The sequence below is a fragment of the Numenius arquata genome, chromosome 3 (assembly GCF_964106895.1).
Source record: "Numenius arquata chromosome 3, bNumArq3.hap1.1, whole genome shotgun sequence".
NCBI lineage: Eukaryota > Metazoa > Chordata > Aves > Charadriiformes > Scolopacidae > Numenius > Numenius arquata.
The window spans coordinates 55,027,374-55,050,909 of NC_133578.1; the positions used below are offsets into that span (position 1 = coordinate 55,027,374).

The following is a 23,536-nucleotide window of genomic DNA, read 5'->3' on the forward strand; positions in this document are numbered from 1 at the left end:
CTGTTATAAATATGGGGGTTTTGTTGACTTTGCCTGTAGGCTGACTTTATCCCTCACTCTTTGGGAGGTCTCTGACTCCCACTTGTCATATCACATGTACATTAAACCTTTCATTAAGTATTGCTGACAACAGGCCGTATCTCTTAAAGATGCAGGATTCCCTTATTTTGGCTTCCAAGTATCTTATAAAAGCTAATGATTGTAGCATGTACTTTATCAGTCCTCTGTTACCTTCTGCCTCTTTTTTTCAGTCTCCTCCAGATCCTGCTACAAGGCATATTCACTGCTCTTCTGACTTGCACGTTACCCATTTACTTTATGCTTGACATTGGCTTTGCCTTAAATCGCAGATTTATTTCTAAGGTTTATTACTGACATTTAAAGCCATCAGATCACACAGACTCATCTGTGTATAGGAGTTCCTCACAGTGTGTGTTCCAGCTCTGAGCCTGTGCTAAGCAGATGATTTATCTTTGTATATTTCTTGACTGCCATTTTCCCATTGAACTCATCAAGCTTTGCTTGCATCGCCCCAAGTTGGTGGGTCTTCTGCCATTTAGAATTCAGCTGGGTTGAAAATGTTGTTATATACAATAAACTATATACATGTTGTTATAAACAATAAACTCATAACTTACCTTCCCCCCCCCCCCCCCTCCCATCACAATTTTGGTGATGTATTACTTGTTTTCAGGTGTATGTTTTTTGCTGGTTTTTGGAAAGTACATTCAATTGTGTGACAAGCTTTCTGAGTTTATTTGAATTTATTATTCAGATTGCTGCATAATTATATTGTATACTACAGAGTAAATATGTTATATATTGCTTTAGGAACTATGATTCTTTGAATTATAGAAGTCCTGTAATTCTCTAGAACTTGGTGCGAGGACCTTCCACTAACCAGAATTTCTGTTTTGAATTTATTTTGTGATTTATTTTATTTATTTATTTGTAGTGAAATTGTAAAACTTATGTGAAAAGATAACTGGCTATTATTACTTGCCACACCTTTTTAATATAATTGATAACGTTGCATTATATTAATCCATTTGTTTCTGAATTTTACAGCTTTGTAATTTAGTTCTGCTGCAATAGGTATCTGTACTATTGGAACAAAAGCCTCACTAATACATCATCAGATTTTTAATGCAGGTTATAGCGCTTCATAAATTGGGTCTCAATGTGCTTGGTCTGAACTATATGCTGAGATTTCTGCATACTGAGAACAGTTTTTGTCCTATTTTGAGCCTTAATGCTTCCCATGAAAGTATTTCTTCACAAGCATAAGAAAATTAAGAATTTTACTTTTAAGAAATGAAGATATAGTAGTCCTATCTTGCAATCGTAGGACTTCAAAAGTGAGATGTAAAGAAAATATGACATATTGTAAAATAGGACAAAATCCAAAGAGCTTACAGTACTGAGACTGCCAACATTAGCAGAGTTCAAAAATTTGCCTTATTTTACCTAACTAGTCCATTAAAGAATATTTGTGACCACATCTACACAAAACATGTTTTTCTGAGCAGCTTTGGGCAGAACAGGCACCTAAGTTAGACCTGTCTTCACTAAAAGAACCTACTGTTCTAGACAAGTTTTTCTTTACTGAGGTTGGGGAGAGTCATGCATTATAATCTCTTTCTGTCAGGGGTCTCATTGACTCATGTCTTGCATAATGTTATTGTTGGCTGAGAATCTGAGGAAGGGTGTTGTGTGTATTCAGTTACACACACAACTTTGTGAAAACAAGCATTTTTCTTGGCAGAAAATTGTAATACGCAAAATCAAAATGCAATTCTCTGCATTTGTTTTTTGTGTGTGTCCATAACACTGGCAGCGCTGGCAAGTTTCTCACTTTGAAGAAGTTATTGAGTTTTATATTTTAATTATTACTCTTGATTGGAATTTAAAAGAAATATATATGTAAGTCCAATCCAAACAAAAGTCTGCATCAAAGATGATTTGTGTGCACGAAAAATGAATACATATATGGAGGTAATTTACGTTTTCTTTTCTTTTCTATGATGTGTAGGTGCAGTGCTCTTGTCCAGCATACAAGGGTTAGCAATTAATGTTGATCCAGTCCTGTATACTTGGCTTATCTACCAGCCTCAGAAACGAGCTAGTAGACACATTCAGCAGGTATGTATTTTTGGAGGGAAAGGAGTGGGGAGAGGGGAAACTTTCTCTTCCATGTCTGCCAACAGTGGATTCTTGTTCTGCATATTTTTTTTTTTCTCTCACTCTGGTCTTTGTAATTTGCCGCAAGTACTGCTGATCTTATTTTGAATTATTTAAAATGTTAAGTTTTGCATATGAGAATTTTCATGTCATGGAATTTTAATTTATAATCTTTAATTAAAAGAATAGAATGTTTTTTGATGGTCACTATTTACAATCAGTATTTTGCAAGTAGCTTTAACTACTGAGACCTCATAAGTCGCCTGAGCCTGAATAGTAAAACGTGTTTTAACCATTTGGGATCGTCTATGAAATAATTGCATAACTTGTTATAAAATCACTACTCTTATTAAAGCCCATTTTAATAGATGAACCATACAGTTTAGAACTTGCCATAAGTGAATGCTGTAACAGAGATTCTGTATATCATGTCAAAACACATATTTGCATTTGAAGTGCTCAGAAAAGATACGAAAAGTTAAGGCTGTGGGTCTATGTGGCACAGTCTTTTCTTTGACATGTTCTTGACCTTAACTTTCATGCCTCATACTCCTGACCTGGAAAGAACACAGGTTTTGCCTGATTTTAAACTGATTTCAAACTGATTTCTAACTTATTTTACTGCAGATCAGTAGATGTTCTTCAGATGTTCTAAAGCTTAAATTTGACATAATTGATCAAACTAGTGGTCTGCGTAGCCTGATGTTCTGCCTCGGTTATGTGGTCAATTATTAAGTGGCCAATAAAGAACCTTTTGATATTTGTCTCATATATATCTCTTATAGAACACTAGGCACATCAGGGAAGTTTTATACTGGGCCCTTGAAGTGATTAACATGATCTGTAAACATCCCTGTTTCTTTTGTGTAAATGATCTTGTTAGGTAGTAATTGTCAAACATGAATTTGAGTCCCATTAAGCTCATTCGGCACCAGCACCATCTGAAAAGCTTCCAATGTGTGCACTGCTGCTTTATCATTTTAATACCTTTATGCTGTTTTTAAATGTGTTGAGTTATTCTTCATTCCTGCATTGTAACTGGAGCAGCACAACATTTCCTACTATACCTCTTTTTTAAAACAGACCATTTATTTACTTTTGCAATACTGTTATGTATCCTTCCAAAATGTAATTGAACCTGGTTATTTCAAATGTTCATATGAGTCTTTCCTTAACGTTATTATATATATAATCAACTGTTACTCAGTGCTTTCTCTTTTGATTGCCTTTGTATACTGAGTGACTAGAAAGGTTTAATGACTACATTAGCAAACTTATTTGTCTCTGGTTTTGATCACCAGTAGCAAAATTTTTAGCCAAATTTTGATTAAGTGGTTATTTGCAATTTGTGTCATTACCTTATACAGCCTTCTAATTTTTTTCTGATTAAAATTAGTGTGTCACATTTATTAGCATTTAGAGCATTTAGAGTTGCTTAGTGACTTGAAAGTATTTTAAATGTAAATTTATAAGCCTAACTGTTGACATCATACTAGTTTCACCATTAATGTAACTGTGGTAATTGACTGCACATAATAAAAGTTACAATGTCTGTAGTAGTTGTGAAGAAACTTTAATTGAAAAGAAAATGCTATACCTGTATTAAACTATCCTTAACCAAAGACTTTCTTTATGTAACTCTATAATTATCCTAGAATAAGGATTTTAGTCAAAGTTATGGCCTTGTATATTACTGGAAAAGGTTTAGTTTCCATAGTCTAATTTGTATAAAAAAACTTGCATACTTTGTACAACCTTCATAATTTTTGAACATTTAATGGAACAACTGTAAGACGTGATGCTTTCAACCAAGTTATAGTCAAAATGTTATTGATTCATAAACCTCTTTTCTTCCTCTATTTTATCAGTCTTATACAATCGCAACAGAAAAAAAGGAAAGTACATCACATTAGAAGTTCCTTGTGTGATTCAGAGATCTTAAATGTTAAGATATTTTAAATTTTATTGTCTACTTGATACAATTTATTTGCTCTGTCATTATAACTGAGTCAAAATTGTGAGTTTTACCTGAAAACCCATAGTCAGAAAATCTTCCAGTACATTTTTTTCTGTGTACACATTCTATCAAGTAATAACATTGAGTTCAGTAAGTTAAATCAAATTATTAGTTTACTTGGGATCACAACTATAGCCATGTAAATTTGTCATGGCATAAAGGGATAGGGCTGGGATGGTCTGGCTCCCCACAGAGACAGGTATACCTTTACGTACCGGAACTTCTTCAGATTTGTTTTTCTTTTAATTATTACTGTGGGATTCTTGGGTTTATGATGCCAATTTGCTAGTACGTGTATTTTACATCTTTACTGAAATACTCCCTATGTGTAATGTAACTGTGTTGGTGGGGTTTACTCTGAAAGCATGAAAAGTTAGAAATATCAGAACATACTTAACTTTATAAGCTGAAATGGATTAGGACAGAAGTAAGCACAAAAGTAAATGTGTTTTTACAAAACACATAAATTTTCAATGATTTTTCCACGAAGCTTTACTGTGTTGTCCTTAAGAAATGTAATTCTCTTTGTCCGTACTGAGATTTTATTCAACTGGAACAGGACAATGAAGGAGTGCTGCGTTGGGGTGTGGGGGTACACGCAGCCCAGTGGGGACAACCCCTTTTCATTTATTACTGTTCGACTCTTGCTAAACCTACCTCTGTTTGCACCTCACTTACCCAGCAGCCAGTAATTGTAGAACTAGGCTGATAGCTGAGGCCGTTCTGTCACTTGGTTTGTACAGATGTTACCTCTTTTTAGTTTCTCCCCTCCTTTACCCAGTGCGTCCATTTTGTACAATTAGGTTATAAACTCTTTAACCGTGTTTATGTAGCATGTAGTACACTAGGCCACGAGTCCTGGTATGTTCTTAGGTGGTGTCTGAAAATTGTGATGAATGATAAATGAGGATTTTAAAAGTCTGACTAAGGGTAAACACCAAAAGGAGAGAGAAGCTGTTTAAATGAAAAGTTATGTTTGGCACAATAATCAGTGGATATAAACAGGTTCTTCATATATCTAGGCTAGAAGTAAAAGATTTTAAAATCTTGCATATTAAGACTAAAGTTTTTTGCTGCTTCTGTTATCATTAGAAGGGAATTTTCTGACTTGTTCATATATGGAATTTTATGTCTTTAGGAACAATGTGTATGACAGCTGTTTGCAGGAGAAAGGGACTGGACTTAGTGTTTATCTAAAGAAAATGTTAGGATCTAGAAATTCACTTAATGTACAATGCTTCTACGTAAGTTGTGTTTCTGTATGGTCTGCAAGCTACATACATCATTCATTCTCATGTTCATTTTAAACTGACTTAAAAAAAAAAAAAAAGGAAAATTTGGAAATAGAGCTAGCCTTTAAGGCTTCTGCATAATTTTTTAAAATACAATGGAATGTTTGGTGCCAGATGCTTTCAGTGAATGATGTTGTGGCGTATTACCTTTTTGTTACAAAGGGACGGTGCATGCCAAAGCATGGCTGCTGTTACGTATTTGAATAATGGTCTGTGGGGTTGCTGTTGTGGCTATATTGTCAGTGCTTTAGGGTAAATGGAAGTAAATAGAACTTGTTTTTCTCTATCCATTTTGAATTCCAACATGCATCTATAAGTTTTCCATTGTCCCCATTGAAGCACAGAAACAATGAGAACATTTCAGTCTAAAAATCCATGAGACACTCTTGGTGCTTGAACAAATCTGTGTATTGCTTTTGAATTTCTTTCATGGCTACTAGAAATATGTGGTGTAGTTAAGTTTCTTTGTTGAAGTGAAAGCATTGTGTAAAATAAGCCTCTTCTGTATCTATAGTCTTGTCCATTATTGCCTTTTACCCAATTGGTGATACTGGACATAGGTCAGTATAATGCCATTCTGAGGGGGATAACTGGATTTTAATGAGTAGTAATGCTTCTTACAAACTTTGGTTTGGCAGAAATGAAACAACAAGTCTATATATATAAAACACAAACAAGCACAGAGCTTTTGTTGCAGGCTTTTGATGTCCTTATTTTAATATGTTTGTTTCAAGTTTATAATTTGTAAATTTTCCCAGTAATAATAGAGGAAACTACTGAAACAGTTTGTAGTAAGAAGTTCTGCTCTCTGTTTGTGTACTGTATGGTATACAGTGTGCAGCATGTTTTCTTTGAAAGGTGATATGGCAAAGCCAATGCTGCTTATTTTATATTAGTCAGGAATAGAACTGACATCTTTCTTTGAACTGAACTTGAGGCAAACTCTTTAGTTTTCTTATGTGTGAAGTCTGCAAAATTCTTTTAGCTATTACAGTAAGTTGTTTGAGGTCTTGCTCAATAAAGAGCGTGTTCCAGTGCTCAGTCACCCTCATAGTAAAAACATGTTTCTTTATGTTCAGAGTGAGCCTCCCGTGTTTCGGTCTGTGCCCATTGCTTCTGGTCCTGTCACTGGGCACCACTGAAAAGAGCCTGGATCCATCTTCTTTGCACCCTCCCTTCAGGTACTTTTGTACATTGATGAGGTTCCCCGTGAGCCTTCTCTTCTCCAGGCTGAACAGTCCCGGCTCTCTCAGCCTTTCCTCATGTGGAAGATACTCTAGTCCCTTAATCATCTTTGTGGCTGTTTGATGGACTCTTTCCAGTATGTCCATGCCTCTCTTGTACCAGGAAGTCCAGAACTAGACCCACCACTGAGTAGAGGGGAAGGATCACCTCCCTTGACTTGCTGGGAGTACACTCTCCAGTGCAGCCCAGTATACCATTCACTTTCTTTGCAACAAGGGCACTTTGCTGGCTCTTGTTCAACCTGGTGTCCACCGGGACCTTTTCAGCAAAGCTGCTTTCCAGCTGGGGAGCCCCCAGCATATACTGGTGCATGAGATGGTTCCTACCCAGGTGCAGGACTTTGCACTTCTTATTGTTGAACTTCATGAGGTTCCTGTCAGCCCGTTTCTCCAGCCTGCCAGGGTCCCTCTGGATGGAAGCACAACCCTTTGGCATATCAGCCATTCCTCACATTAATGAAGACATTGAACAGGATTGGACCCATTATTTACCCCTGGGGTACATTGCTACTTGCTGGAGTCCAACTAGACTTCATGCCACTGATCACCACCCTCTAGGCCCAGCCATTCAGCTGGTTTTCACTCCACTGTCTGCTCATCTAGCCCATACTTCATGGGCTTCTCTATGAAGATCTGACAGTGTCAAAGGCCTTATTGAAGTCAAGGTAGATAATATCCACTGCTCTTCCTTCATCTACCAAGTCAGTCATTTAATCATAAAATGTTATCAAACTGGTAATGAATGACTTTCACTTGGTGAAACTATGCTGATAGTCATCTTCTTGTCCTTCACATGCCTGGAAGTCGTTTCTGGGACTAGTTGTTCCATCACCTTCCCAAGGACTGAGGTGAGGCTGACTGGAATGTAGTTCCCTGTGTCTTTCTCCTTACCCTTCTTGAAGATAGAAGTGATGTTTGCTTTCTTCCAGTCCTCTGGTACCTCTCCCAGTTGCCATGATTGTTCAAAGAACATTGTAAGTGACCTTGTGATGACATCTGCCAGCTCTCTGAGCACTCATGTGGTGTGCATGCCATGAGGGCCTGTGGACATACATATGTCTAGTTTGCTTAAGTATTCCCTAACCTGATCCTCTTCCACTGAGAGTAAGTCTTCCTTGCTCCGTCCTTTCCCCCTGGTGACTGGGAGCTGGCATTCAAGGCTGGGCTTGCTAGTAAAGACTGAGGTGCCGAAGGCATTCAGTACCTCAGCCTTTTCCAATAGGAAAAGAAGCTCATGAGTTTCCTGACTTGATATCAATGTGTATTCCTATAGACCATGAAATATTTTAGCTGGTTCTTTATAGCTCTTTTGCCCTCCTACTCCTTTCCTGTTCTTAACTGAAGTGAACAAAAGAAGTTAGTTAAGATTGTGTAATACACAATTTATACACACTTAAAAACAATGTTCCATGTTGATTTCATGTCTAACGGTTCTGAATAATATACAAATAGAATAAAATGCAGGTTTTTGGTGTTAGCAAAGGAAGAAAAAGATGTGGATTGGCAACAGGGATATGAGGAGGTAAGGAGAAGGTATTTGTTATCATGAGAGTGTTTTCACCTCATCATCAGCTGATTATCTTTCCAGATAATCAGTATAGCAAGTATTACAAGCTGCTTTGTCTAGAAAGATGCTATTGGTAGATCACCTTGCCTGTTTGGAGCATTGTACTGTGTGTACAGTGTGTAGTAATCAACACCAGAAACCTTTGCCAGCTAACGGGTTAAGAAACAAAAAACCCAAGAGCACCCAAGACACGGTATATATTAAAGGGGCAGCAATTGCTGGAATTGATTTTCTTAAGTTATATTAGTTTAACTCCTCAGCAATACTGACCTGAAATAACTTGAGTCTTAGTGCAGAGCAGGGAATAAATTTTATAAATCAAAGTACTGTGACTTAAAGTTCAAAACTTATTTTCAAAATCCTCGTTTTTTTACTTGTAAGCTGTAGACATCTTAGAGATGTTTTAACTCAGCACCTTCTGATCATCATGCCCATTAAGATGCTTAGACCAAATTGTTAGTTTAAAAGCAAAAACACAACAAACAGAACTTGTTACTTAATGTATATGTTAAAAAAGAGGGAATTTGTCATCCTTAGTTATATATAGAAACAACTAAGGAAAAGACATTGCACGTCTTCTAGATTCATCATGCTTTAAAGTACTGGAATGTAATATACCTACATGATTCCAGAATCCAAACTATTCCCTCTTTTCATGAATACATACACCGTGGAAGATTGTGTATCCCAATTCAAAACCAAGAATTTTTCATAAGCTGGGTAGGCAGATTACAGAATTCATCATTAGCAATTCCATTTAATCTGTTTTTTCCTTTCAACATTTTTCTCTGCTCGTTTTCTCTTTTCTCTACCATTACCTTAGGAATTTTACTGTTACAGAATCCTTTCACTGCTTTACGGAAAGGTCATTGTGAGCTGAGGATATTATCAACTCTCGATGGTATGCTTTGGGCAATTTTTCATTCAGAGGTCTGCACCAGTGGTCTCTCTGGAATGTTTGCCTAAGATGAAATGATTTTGTCATCATGACTTGGTCAATAGACTCATGTAGAACAAGTAATTTTTCTAATTTGATCTGTCTTAAGATGACTTTTGGAATATTGCAGATCTTTGTGTCTTTAGGAGCCAAACACTTCTGAATGAATGGCAATGAATGAATAACACAATGTAAGGGCAAGTTTCAGTGCCCAAATTTAAGATTTTTCCATGTTATAGCAAAATTGGGCATTGAGGGTAGAGCTGTGTTGCCCTTCTTTAGTTCTAGTTTTTCTCTTCTACATTGATAAATAGCAGGAAAGGCTTTGATAAAACAAGCATGCTTCTGTGGTAAACTTAATTATCTTCTTGGTGTGTGAAGATTTCTCAAATTATAGTAGGTTTTGATTTCTGATAGTTTGCAGGCCAAAAGCACTGTGTTTATCCCTATCAGAATCTGTCACCTCTTACCCCAAGGAAAACAATTAAGTTTTTGAAGGATGTAAGAATGAAGCTACTGCTTAAAAGCTACATGGGACCTGAACCTTATATGTTCTGCTTTCAGAGACCCCTTAAAACTGCTGATAGAATGCTTTCACTAGTTGGTGAAAATGTGGAGGTTCTTGGCTGACATCAGTTCATCGCATAAGTTTGGAAAGGTTACAGCTAATTGGCGATTGGTCTTTTATCCCAGCAGAGCACTTTCCTGAGCATACCTGAAATTCCTACACAGCAGTCACAGAATTTAATTTGAATGAGCAAGTTCATCTGCCAGGAAAGAAGGTGCCTTTGTGAACCCCAGGGGTTAAGCATGCCTAATCTTCTTAATTGGGGATCAATTTAATTTTAATTCATATAATATTATTAATTAATTATGTTTAATTGAGAAGTAGGCCTAATGCCTAGTTTCGTTTGAGGCCTCTGAAGCGATTTAGGTGTGTTATTTATATATATATATATAATGTTATTATTATTTATATATATTTATTATTATAATATATTTATATATTTATATATTTATTATTATAAATATTATTATTAATAAATTATATATTTATTATATATTATTTATATATAAAATATATTTATATATATTATTATTTTTATATATGTGTTATATATTATTAGTCTCAGAAATAAAACAAATGAAATGTAACTGTAGTCAAGCAGCAATTGTGATTTCATGATATTAGAACTTGTTGCAAGGTGGGCAAGGTAGATCCTCCTTGTTGCTGGAGCTCATTCGGGCACAGCGTGGGACGGTTTTGCAGCATAGGTAAATATTCTTCAATCTGGGTCTGGTGTCATTTCAAAGATGGCAACCCTTGTCTGGGCTGAGGCTTCTGAGTTCAGTATTTCACAAGCCAGTGCTTCATTTTTTTCTTTTAGTAATAATATTTAAGTTCCTATCTTGGAGTATCCTTTTGCCTTTGGATTGTTATCAGGGAGGTGACTGTGTAGGCATCCCTCAAATGAAGGTTATGGGTCTGCTCAGCTGGTCAAGTTTTCGTTAGAATACATTTCGCATGTTCCCAAATCTGCCTACATCTTCTTCAGCCTCACACTCATGGGAAGTTATAATTCAGAAATAAAATACTTTATTACCAAAAATCCCAAGTAAAATAAAATACTAATTTATTCTACCTGGGGCAACTTTCCACTAGCCCTCTTTACAGGATATTTTAGCTTCAGTTAGTTGTCATATCTCCACATAAATCAGGAAATACTTGGGGCTTGGTATTTTTGGCAAGTTGGTTTTTAGCTATTATTGTTCTGTGCCTTTCTCTGATTTTAGATCTTTATCATTTCCAAAGTCATGTTGACCACACAGTATGAAGTAAGATAAAAAATTTAGTCTTACCTGTTGATCCATTTACATGCATAAATAGCATATATGTATGTGTCAGTGTTGTGTACACACTTACTATGGTGTCTAATGTGTTAGATTATGTGTCAATAAAACCTAAATTTGGAAAAGGGTAGCTTTCCTGTAGGTTTTTAGCTACTGCTTTAAAAGTTAATTGTAATAATTATTCTGGAAAAGTGGTAAATTTTATTATTTTGAGTACCATGAATCATTATTAATCTAGTATTCACTATATAATAGCCACAGAACATTATTGCATTGATAAAACTATGGTCAGTATTCTAGAACAGAATCTGATTGTGACTTTGTGTCAACGTAACAACGTCATATAAATGTTGCCATAGTTCCATAGCTTTATTAAATGTTCTTTATTTACCTTCTTGATAATACTACCAATTAGTAACCAGAAAGCTTACATCCCAAGTAGGTGTGTTAAACTTTACTACATATTACTTTTCTAACTAGCTTTTTGGATTCTTGTGATGAAATGCTTATGATAACACTTGCCTGCAATGTCTCCTTTCCCATCAGATTCATCTTCTCGTACAGCTGTGGGGCTCTTGTCATCTGCTATTTCCCAAGCCACAATTTCCTCATCAGTTTGTGGCTAAAACCCAAATCTTGATGATCCTTTTCCATCTAGTTCAATGTTGATCTTTCATCTTCTGCATTCTTTTAACCAGAAATCTTTTGCCAAAAATCTGACAAGATTGTACTGGGCGTCATCAACAGCAACATCAGGCTTGATTTCAGTGAGCAAAGATGAAACAGCTGTTTCATTGTCCAGATCAGCACTCGAACACTCAATATTTGGTCATAATTTTTTCCAGCTTTGTCTGGCTGTGATAGCCTTGATGTTTTTCACTATATGACTAGTGGTGTAACTTATTATTATATTTTGCTGATCCATTTCTTCAGTGGTTCAGAAATAGATACTGCTTCTTCTGACAGTATTTCCATCCTATTGTCTTTTGTACTGTTTTGCATCGTCTGTGTTCATTCTTCAGAAACTCTTGTTTCACTTCGGCACGTCGGTGTTCTTGCAGTGTTATGTCCAGAATTGCCAAATCATGGCTCAACAGTTGCTGTCATGGGAAAGCCACAGATGGCTTTGCCTTCTAAAAGGTTGTATCAGATAAACTGCTAAATTTTGAAAATAAATGATGTAAAGAGTCCGACAAAAGTTTACAAAACTTCAGACTCTCTCTCTGTATGCATGTGGGTAGTATTTCTGTGGTGTACAACTTGTCTTTTCAAAGCTGATGGGGTTTTTTTGTTGTTGTTATGGCTAGAGGACACCAAAGTAGCATGTTACTGTATTCCAGAAGGACTTTTTAGGGCTTTTGGAGACAAAGCTGGTGACTGTACATTCAGAGAGAGGAGGAGATGAGAGTTCTGTTTGTCATTGACATTAGTATTTTCCTATTAACTTTGCATACCACTGTATATATAAGTTGATTGTTTTCACTGGAGTTGGATTAAATAGTTGATTGTCTTTCGTATTTTAATTTACTTTTATAGTGGAAAATAGCGGAGGCGTTTGGAAGTCATTCTCCTTCAATTAAATGATTTTTCTGTTTGTTTTGGGGTTTTGTATGTGTGCACGTGTTGCACACTGCTTGATTCAGTGATCTGTTTTCTATTGGAGAAAATTTACAAGCACATTGCCCGCCTCACACGAATTTGTTTCCCACAGAGATTCCTAATGCAACGTGTGAGGTTTCTCGTTACTCAGCTATATGGATTACATTTTCGATCCAATACCAACAAAATTAAATTACACAAAAATTGATTAAGATGCGAGTAATCCTGATGTCTGATCTTTAGAAAAAAAATTTTGTCATCTTTAAATGATAACCCCCTGCAAAATCAATGGTAGAAATACTCTGCTTTTGTCAGCTGGGATACAATTTATGTAGCAGCTAATGCTACAGCAAAATGTTAACAGCCAACTGTACAGCAAAGTTGAGGATCCGTTTTTTAAAACGATTTTGTCTTTTCTAGCCCATGTTACTTAAAAAAAAAAAGTAACAACAAAGCCAATAGACTGTATTCATTTGAGGACTTCCAGTTCCAGAATCCATGTGAATTAATAAGCATCACTCTTTTCTAATCTTAAAATAAGGATGCTGTCCTTCAAACTAGATTTTAATGCCTTCAATTTTGTTTAACAGTGTCATATTTTGAGCAGTTCGTCATTTATTGATATGCTTGAAAGACAACAATTCAAAATCAGCTGTGGTCAGAATTAAATTTTATATTTAAAATGTGAGGTACAAATATAATGTGTAAATAACAATGCATCTTTTCTTTCAAAGTTTAATGAAGGGTGATAAATTTCTTTGCCAAATTTTGGGATCTTCACATCTAGCTAAAATTTTGCTGTATCCATTAGACATTTAGGTAATTATTTTGCTTTGGTGATCATCCAGGTTTATTCATATACATTTTGATTGGCTAACAAGCATGGTATTTTAAGTTAATAAATTATATTTCACATTTTTGTAATCATAGAGCTTATCTTCAGACTAACAAACTTACAAGTGCAGGTCTCAATGTAGCGTTTCATAACTTGTTTTCAAAACATATGTGCTCCAATCATTATTTCAAGTTGTCTTCTATATATTTCAAAATATGTAGTTTAAGACATGCTTCTCATGACAATGTCATAATTCAGTATTAATGTGTTTTGGTTTTGAGTGTTTCACACGGCATTTATTTTTCTAGCAGTCTGTCGGAACTGTCCCGCTTGGTGTGTCAGTAACTCGAAAAAAAGAGGATGAGGCATCAGTTGGAAGTGCACCTTTGGCAAGGCAGCAGTCCAATCAAGCTTCCGAGTATGCCAGCAGTCCTGTCAAAACAAAAACAGTAACAGGTACGTATGGTCACTTCATTGAAACTACCCATTCTGCCTTTGCAACCTCCCTCAATAACATGCGTCCACAATTGAACAGCATCAGCTGTGCAAATACTGTTGAACAACTTTCAGTTTTAAAGAAATTTTCTCCTAGAAAATTCCAACTTTTTAAATTAATCAAATTTGCAATTTTGAAATGTATGTTTAATTTTCTTCTCATTTTTGTTTAGGTACTATCTTCAGGGCCCTGATAGTTTCATGTAACAAATTTTCTAAAATGAGATAAAGGGAGATGTGCTTTCAATAAAATATACTCTATTTACTGTGATATTTAATATTGTAGTCCATAATTTTATCAGACTTTAAACGCTGTGGTTAATCTCTTTGATTTCAGTCAGTCTGTTCACATTGCTTAAAGTGTGACATGTATGGAACTCGAGATGTATGCATAAACAGTTAAAATTCACTGTTTTCAAAATCTCCCATAGAAATTCATTTGTTGGCACTTCTGTTTCTGGAGCTCAAGAAATTATTAAATTTAGGAATATTATCTGGCCACTTACTAGTGCTAAAATTAAACTTTGTTATCACTAATCAAGATGATAAGGCTTTCTGGGGTTTTCTAGTTGGTTATAGTACTGTCTGCAAGTGGTAAAGTAGGAGAACTTCCAATAAAGGTGACTATCCAGCTGAGACTTTCAGTAATCCTTCTGAAATACAGTGAACAAATTCTCTTTTCCTTTGCATTGATGTTTATTTCCAGATAATCATGAAGTACTTCAAGATGTTGTCTGCTTAAACTGCGATTACAGTCTTGTCTGTTAGTGGTAGGGTTAATTGTTATTTTGCGATTAAAAAGGATGGACTAAAACCAGAGAATCTGTTTGCTGAATATTATGCGGGTTGCCACATTATCATTGGTAGTAAAATAATAGATTCATTTCAAAGACTGCTTTCTATTTCATGTATGAATATCCTTTATTTTTACCATTCATTTATGAATTTCCTTTAATTTTGCCTGTAATGAAATCACTGTACTAAGTATATTCTTCTTTTAACTATATTTATCACCTGTTCTGCTATATCAACATCATCAATTATACGTTTTGTTTCTTCTTGAGTTTAATTCTGCCTGTGCCTGTGAACAAAGCACAAAGGTGTAATTCATTAGAGAAACTTTTGTAACTTTGAATACTTTGACCTTCAAAACCAGCTATTTGCATGAACAGGTGATAGATTAGTTTGCGCTAATGACCAACTTATAAAAGTATGTGTGTAGTTTGCAGAAGTAGCTTTGTACTTGAGTTCTGAAAATTAGTGTCCCAGTCCGGTACCTGCTCAGCTTGCTAGCCAGTTTTGATCTTCAGCCTTTATTATTCTTCACCTTGAGTATTATCTTTTCTGCATTAACAACCACACCAGAATAGTCTACTAAAGGAAAATCTTATTGTTCAAAATCTAGAAATGCCATGAATATCAGTTTTGCTTTTGTTTTGGGTTTTGTGTGTGTAAGAGCAGAAATGATAAAACAAAATGATAAACTATAAATAACGCCCTAAAAGCAAAAGGAGGATTTTCGTGCATCTCAACTTCTTCCACTTTATAATTTGAAGTCAAAATCAAGATGTGTTTTCAATTACTTAGTACAACATACATCGCTGCAAAAATGAAAAGTACGTTTTTAAGTTTCATTTACGTTAGCTACCATTTACTTTACGCATTCACTTTATCAAATAGTTTAGCCTAAATGCTGGGGTTTTTGTGACTAAGCAGATATTTGCTTCTCTATAAAACAATTTCACGGCATAGAGTTTGATACTAATAAATGAAAGATGATAGTACTGATTCTCTCAAGTGATAACATTGACTAAGCATTTTCTTTTACGAATGAGAAGCAGTCTTTTAAAGAAGAGATGACTAGATTTGGTTTCTTTGACTACCAACTGTTTAAAATTTGTTGAAAAAAGTTACTATTTTTTTAAGTGAAGCTACATACATATAGCGCAGGCTCTATTTTGTTGGGGTTTAGGATGCGGCGTGCCTGACTGCTGGTTTGAAGGCTAGCCTGTGTTTTAAAATGTCTACCTATTTGTTATACTCTGGAGATAAAATGCTAGGTGTAAAATACCTGAAGTATTTGAGATTTACATGCAAAGAATGGGGAATAAAAATATAAAATGAATGCCAAAGAGCAAAACCCTGGTATACTTATGAAATTATTGAAAGGGATGCTATCTGTCTCCTTCAGTAGACCACACAGTTTTCCCTTAATTTAAGAAAGAAAGGAGAGCACACCACAGTGCCATGCAGGCTGCTTCTCTGTAGAGCCTCCTGAAACTTCATGCCATGTTAGAAGCTTTTCCTTTACGGTTCATCTTGTGCCCCGTTCAACAGAATTGGCTTTGCACTGCAAGATTCAAGGGACAGTAAAGGCTAACACGTATGTCGTAGCACAAAAAAAGTCTCTGCTTTGTAAACAAAGCCACCAGTTACAGTGGTTAGAAAAGGCTGGATGAATACAAGGTGAGATCTCATTCTCAGAGAAGTTTTGGTGGATCCTTCCTCTCACGATTCGTTTCTTTACAGGTATATAACATGCTGCAATATGGTGAATGAGTGACTTGTTTATTAAACTAAAAATAGAGTGCCTGTGATTCTTTTTTCTGTGATTCTAATTTTTCTGTGTCCCTTCCTCCCACAATTTTTTGCTTTATTTCCTTTCTTTTAGTTTCACCTACTTTCTGAGTTTTCTTTCATTAATTGTCTCACATTTTTAAACCAGGAATATCACAATGATGATAGGTCTAGGACATATTATGCTACAAAAGCATTCTAGGTAAAGGAGGCAATGATCCTTGTAAGCCTCGTATTTCTTAATCATCAAGGCTCTACCTACAGATGCTTTAAGTTGTCAGAAAATTGAGATTCCTACATTGATAGCAAGCACATATGCATAAACTTTGCAGATTGAAAGAGCCTGGATCTTAAAATCATGCTATTCAGGTGCTGATTTGGAATTTATCCTTTTCAAGTCTAGCATGATCTCAGCAGTCACTCCCTTGAGAACTGCTAGAAACCAACCGTATGTATTAAATGAAAGCAGTTTGTAATCACAGCTGTAAAATGATTTAAAACATTGATCTTGAGTTCAGTTTATTAGTTAATGGCTGCTGAGACCTTGCCAAAAATGAAACATGGGAAAAGAGCAAAACTGCTATTTATATGGTATCTGTCTGTGAAAATCCAAGGTTTCTGTTCTGAAGTCTCGAATTGTAGTTATTTATAAATCTCATTAACTACAGAGGCTTCAAAAACGGAGTAAGACAACAGAATATATGGTTTAAAGTTTGTATAATGTGGTGTAAGGTATAAGGTGATAAAGAATATTTTTTTTTAAAAAGTATTTACCTCAGTTCCTTCATCCACCTACTTTTCCTATTCTCAGCAATTCAGTAGTTCCCTGTTAGTTCAATGAAAAGTGATCTGCAGACCTATAGCTATACACAGAAGTATAACTCTTATGTCTGGATAGTGGCAAAATGGTTGCTATATGTGTATATAAATACGTTATTTTTATATATATACATATATATATATATATAGCATTTGTAGCATACCTATACAGGAAGATATGGTGGGCCACAGCAGATGGATAGGGCAGTCTTTGAAAGCTGTCCTGTGCACACTATTGAATAATTAAAGTGTATGTTCTCAAACATTTGAGATGGGTGCTCATTCTTTACTAAAACAACTTGTGGGTTTCATTCATATTAAATTATTATAATTATTTTCAGTTTGTTTGAAAAATACAATAACACTTTCTATGCATAAAGATGAAATTGTTTGGGGTCTTCTTTTTTTACTGCCTCCTAGTGAGGTATTTTACACTGACATTTAATTTCACCAACATCTATCATGACATCCAACATTTAGCAGTGCTTGGAAGTAACCATATCCCAGACACAAATTTGATACTGTCTTGTGAGGTGTAGCCCAGTGACTATGGCATCTAAGTTTTCAGTAACAGAAAAGTAGCCTCACACATGCTCTTTAGTATAAGGAACGCTTTTAATGAAAGAAGCTACTTTAGAGAGACTGAAAAGGTTATTAATTTTTTTCTCGCTCAGAATCCTGAAGGTTGAGTTTTCTTATAGCCACAGGTTAGGTAGGTACGTGAAATTTAATGTGTCGTCTCAGAAGTCACGAACCTTTCAGCTGGAGTAGGCCCGACAGCCTCTTACAAAGGCAACTGAAAACTAAGTGTCCTATCCCATAACTGAAACTACACTTGTCACGTACAATTTTGCTGCTCCCTGTTATGCAACAGCCAGATATTTGGTCCTGGTGCAGGGGGTGACTGCATTTCAGCCATGTCGTCAGTGTACACCAGGGCATATGACAGCAGGTAAGTGGTTTTCATCACTAGGTCTAGCGCATGTGAGCAGGGATTGCTCCATTTTGTTGTCCAGTGGACAGATTGCAAGGGCGTTTGCAAAAGAGAATTCAACAATGGTGGGCTTTGGACAACTTTTTTCCATAGGCGGGGTTGGTCAGGTCCACAGGTCAGAGCATGCAGTGGTCGTGTAATTCCACTACAATTTCAGTATTACCATGGAATAATCAGTCCCAAATTCAAAGCCAAGAAGAAATTCCAGCATTGTTTCATTCTGCAGGAAGCGCTTAAGTTGTGCATAAAAGTATGTGCATAAAAGTATGTGCATATAGAAAGAAAGACAGGATATGAAATTGTTGCAGTTTGGAAAAATCTCTTGTGTTTCTGAAACATAGACATTTTGTTCTGTGAAACTATTCTTCTTACAGAGAAATAATTAACGATTTTTAAAGTTTCATAAACGCTCTTAACACCAAGTCTACTATTTGTTTGTATTTCAAGCAGATGGAGGATGGTGTCAAAACAAGAAAGTTCAAAACTTTGTCTTAGGTGGCCTTTATATTCTCTGCCCTCTATAAATTGTCTGCTTTCTCATAAGGACAGAGCTCCTGTTGCCAATTTCTATCTTCTTTACCCTGCTTACTTATTTTCCCAAAGCTTGTAGAAATGTAATATCTTTGGAATATTTATCCTGTCAAATTTGATTTATATTGACCAGCAAATGTAAAATTAATTAAAGGACAAGCAAATGAGTTGCGGCATCTGCATGGAATATAGGATTGCATAAGCCACCTTTCCATAGGAAAACAGGCAAAGAAAGATCCCCATCTTTCCTTTCAATCACTTTCTAACATTTGACAGTGTAGGTATAGTAACACACAAGTTGGTCATTACTCACTATAACTGGAACATCTTGGTTGTTATAGGAAGTGTTAGTAAGTTCATTTTGGAAGCTCTGCTCAAGTAATTCTTTAAATTCCTTCAAAATATACACAAGATATTTCTGAACCACTACTAAGTACTTCTCCATAAAAGTGGAGAAAAGAGGAAGCTTTAAATGTAGATATGTGTCTATTTTATTTAGACCAACTGATGCTGTGTTAATGTTTTTATTTGAAATTTCATCTTAAGTTAATAAACTTTCTGCTGGGTACAGCATGGCAGAATATCACCTGTATTTAGCAAAACTGGATGCAGTTACTGATGCTTTTTTTTCCTAAAGTACAACTAGAATGCTGAACTAGATTCCTGCTAAAATAAGCCGTTGGAATGCAAAAAACTGGCAAATGTGAGTGAGGTCTGGCTGGTGAGAAATCAATGGATTATCTGAAGTATTTGAATTAGTAGGTCACTGTTTCTGCTCAATGAACTGAATGATTATCGTTTATTCATGCCTGCTGTCAAATTTGTGACTGATTTATTTGGGAAGATGAATGGAATTAAATAGATGCTAAATAAGGAAAGGAAAATATAGGAATTTAAATCTGACGCTCATTTACCTAGGGTGCCTGAAAATACTAGGATTTTTATATTTTTATAAATGGGCTTTAGTTCTTGGAAGGATTATTCAAAAGGAATGTCTCCAGGCATAGATGACTTATAGTAATTTTTAAATGGCTGGACAGTCACATACCTATATTGAAAATTAATTATTGTGAGTTTTCATAGCTAGTGAAATGTTTGACTTTTGTGTTATGATGGCATGATTTCTTCAGTTCAGCACATGGATTTCAAAAACGTTAGTAACACAAAGCCAATGTAGTTTATGAAACCCACTTTCTGTATGGAGAAATTCAAAGTTGAGAGAGAGAGAGAATGTGTGTTTATTTTTAGATTATATTTAAAAGACTAAAGAACTTTCAGTGTATTTTTTAAAAGGCAGAAAACTAGACAGAATTCCTCCTGCAATTACCAGAAAAAACCTTGCAAATCTGAAGGCTGAAATTCTTACTTCACAGTATAAAATTTATTTTGAATGGTGAGATTAAGATAAATTCAGGCATAGTCTTTAGATATGAACACACATATAACACATTTTTGTAATTACTAATATAGTAGCTCAGTTTTGCCTGTGAAAGACTGTTATTGATTTGTACAAAAGTTTCAGTCCTTTTTTATTTTTGTTTCCAGAACTAAATAGGTATTTTTTGCCAGAAAAAGTGCAGCAATTGCTAAGAATTTGGTGGGAGAAAACGCTGACCACAGCCATTCCCTAGCCAACCCCCACTTTCACACAGATCCTTTTTGCTTGCACAACAATGTTAATATCACATTTGTCTTTGTTTACTGACATGTTTACTGTAGAAAAAGGCATGTTAGGTAAAAAGTCAAAAGCTTCTGTATTTTAACACTTATTCTGCTGCTAACTCATTGACTGATTTGGTCTCTACACCCCTCTGCTGCCATTTCCCTGGGCCTAAAGGACTTGCTCTAGTTTCTTGTCAAGGACTGTGTGGCTCAGTTATCCTCTTGATTGATAAAAGAAATGTTTTATCTGCACCATTAGTAAAGTAGAACGCAAAAACGCTCAAAGGCCAGTAAAGAAATGATTTACGCAAAGACTGTTCAGTATGTGGGCAAGTATATTGCATATTTTTATAAACATAACAGGACTTCCTGCTGTTATTTAAGTTCTTTTTTTTTATTCTCGAGCATCCTGGTGAAGGGTGCAAACTCTTTTACATACAGATCATCATAGTCTATCCGTAGAAAAAAAAAATCTCAGTTACACGAATAATTCAAATATCAGTCGTACAGGAATGCGGGCATAGGGAATAACTTCTCTTATGATACTGCAGAAATAAAATGTGAATATTTCTCAAATGCTTCGGATGGATAATGGTGGTTCAGAAAATGTTAGTAAATAGAGCTTTGAGCTTCACCTAATGCTTTCATTGAGCCTTCTACTTGGATTAACTTTTGAATTGGATTGTGGGAAAAAATAGTACATTAAGATAGAAAGTATTTTTAATGAGCTATTGTTCTGTGTTTTTGCAATTTCTTATATTTGTATAATGTTTTAATATCAAATCATGGAACAAAGTTATTATATGGAAATGCATTCTATTGAGAACAGAATTTGTTTCTTTGGCCATCATATATCTATACACAAAATTGTGAATCATTTGTAATTCCTTCATATATCTCTCTCTATATACATATATGTTTAGCTCTGTTGTGTTGCAAATACAAAAATATGTAGACTTGTGAGCAAAATTGGAATGCAAACCTAGGGCAAAGAAGCTTTATTATACATAGAAACCAAAACATGCTGCTTTACAGAAAAGAGCAACTAAGTTTTAAGTAGGTGGTGGCATTTATTTTATTTTTTTTTTGGGGGGGTGGGGTGGGGAGAGGGGAGGGGAATAGTTTTTGTTTTGTTTTACATATGAAAAAAACAATTTTCCCGCAAAAAAAAAATAATCTGTAGGCCATTTAGGTTTTTTTCCAGAGTTGTTTGAAGTTTCATTTTTCTCCTCCACTGCATTTTAATCTCATCTCTAATCCTTTAGACCCCTTGATCAGTTCCTTAATGGCTTGCATTTGTTGGAAACACCTTGGTATTTATTTTTTTTTTATTTCTGATATAAAGCCATATTTAATGCATGAATACATGAATAGATATTAAGAAAACCCAATGAGTTCTCTTTGACACTATGGAGGCTACTTCTAATTTTAGCAGAGGAACAATCTTTCCAGAAAAAAACATGCAATAACAGTACACTTTCCTTTGATTTCTTTCTTCTTTTGAATACTATTAATGTTCATGTGTCTTGCTGTCATGGCCTCTTAGTAACTACCATTATTTTGCAATAGGATTTTTCTCTGCTTACCTCAGTTCTGATGTGTGAGAAGCTGCGTGACAGATGATGTGACGTGGGAAGGAAAGCCTGCCCAGCTTGTTGGGGTCATATGACAGATGCATTTTGAGTATGGTCATACGGCAGGATGGCGGAGAGGCTTGTCCTGCTGCAGGCTGCTGCATGGGTGTCTGTCCATGGACCTGGTCTTTCAGTAGGAGCTCTCTGAGCTTTTGGGGATCATTGAAAGTATGGGTTTGCCTGCAGCAGGGTAACCTTTTCCAACCAGAAAGAACCTGCTGCCCTCTTAATGCATGAGATATCTGAGGCAGTGAATACCAATAGCACCGTTTTCCTCAAAGATCTTTTTATTTTTAAAACTTTTGAGTATTTTGTGTATCAGACTTCTAAAGCAACCAGTTCCCAGTAGGTTAAAAACCATAAAGGAGGCAGCATATGTCCATATAAGAAGGACACCTTGATCTGGAATGTATACCTAAAAGTCGTGCTTAGTGGCATCTACAAAGACAGTATGTTTATGATTAATTTTGCAGGATTGAAACTTCTATGGAAACTCCCTCTATAGTTTAACCATAAATTGTGAAATTAATTGTGAAATCTGCTGCTTCTGGTAGCTCAATCCTGATTCATCTGATCAGTCCTTTTAAAAAAGTCTGTTTATTACCAGTGTGGTTCTGAAATTGATGGTGAGTGTGGTAGCCTCTGAGTGATTGATAGTTGATTGAAATAGTTGTGCTATATATTTTTACAAAAATACCAATTACACAATATGGGACTAAAAGATGAGAGTAGGAACATTTTATGTTCCTGTACACTGGTTTTTCATTCAATTTGTATGACCTGAAACACACACCCCCCATTCCATTTTTTTTTTTTCCTCATCAGTTTGTGTTTCATACAAATCATATTTTCTATCTCGCTATTGCTGACTGGCTCCTGGCTTCAGCACAAGGCAGATTATAATGCCAGGAAGTGTTCCTAGGTTTTGAATTCAGCAGTAGCTGAGTAGCATAATTATTTTAGGAGATTAACCTTCATACTGAGACAGATGGAGCTGATCCAGTCTACATGTCTACTATAGAGGACTACCCAAACACTCACAGTAGCCACACCAGACTACTGCCATCTCTTAGCAGCTGTCACCTGCTGATGGCCTTGCCTGACAAGGAATGATGACATTGTTCTGTCACAGCATCCCTTCAGACAAAAGTCAGGTCCTTACCAGTACAGGAGAAAAATGAAGAGGGCTTTTTTTCTTTTCAGGAGTTATGTGTTTGATTCTTCTTTTTACTCTGAAACACTTCTTTTTATTTCTCTGGTTTTATTTTTACTTTCTCTATTTTCCATGATTTCTGGTTAAA

At 35.6% G+C, this 23,536-nt stretch overlaps 1 protein-coding gene across 2 annotated transcripts in view; it reads left to right on the forward strand.

Annotated features, from left to right (window-relative positions):
• Positions 1 to 23,536, forward strand: part of VPS13B (vacuolar protein sorting 13 homolog B) — a 475,565-nt gene that overhangs the window by 204,948 nt on the left and 247,081 nt on the right. For both annotated transcript variants that reach the window (XM_074145995.1, XM_074145994.1), the window contains exons 19-20: positions 2,033 to 2,142; positions 13,832 to 13,979. In XM_074145995.1, the coding sequence (XP_074002096.1) occupies positions 2,033 to 2,142; positions 13,832 to 13,979 (258 nt within the window). The remainder of the gene's footprint in view (positions 1 to 2,032; positions 2,143 to 13,831; positions 13,980 to 23,536) is intronic.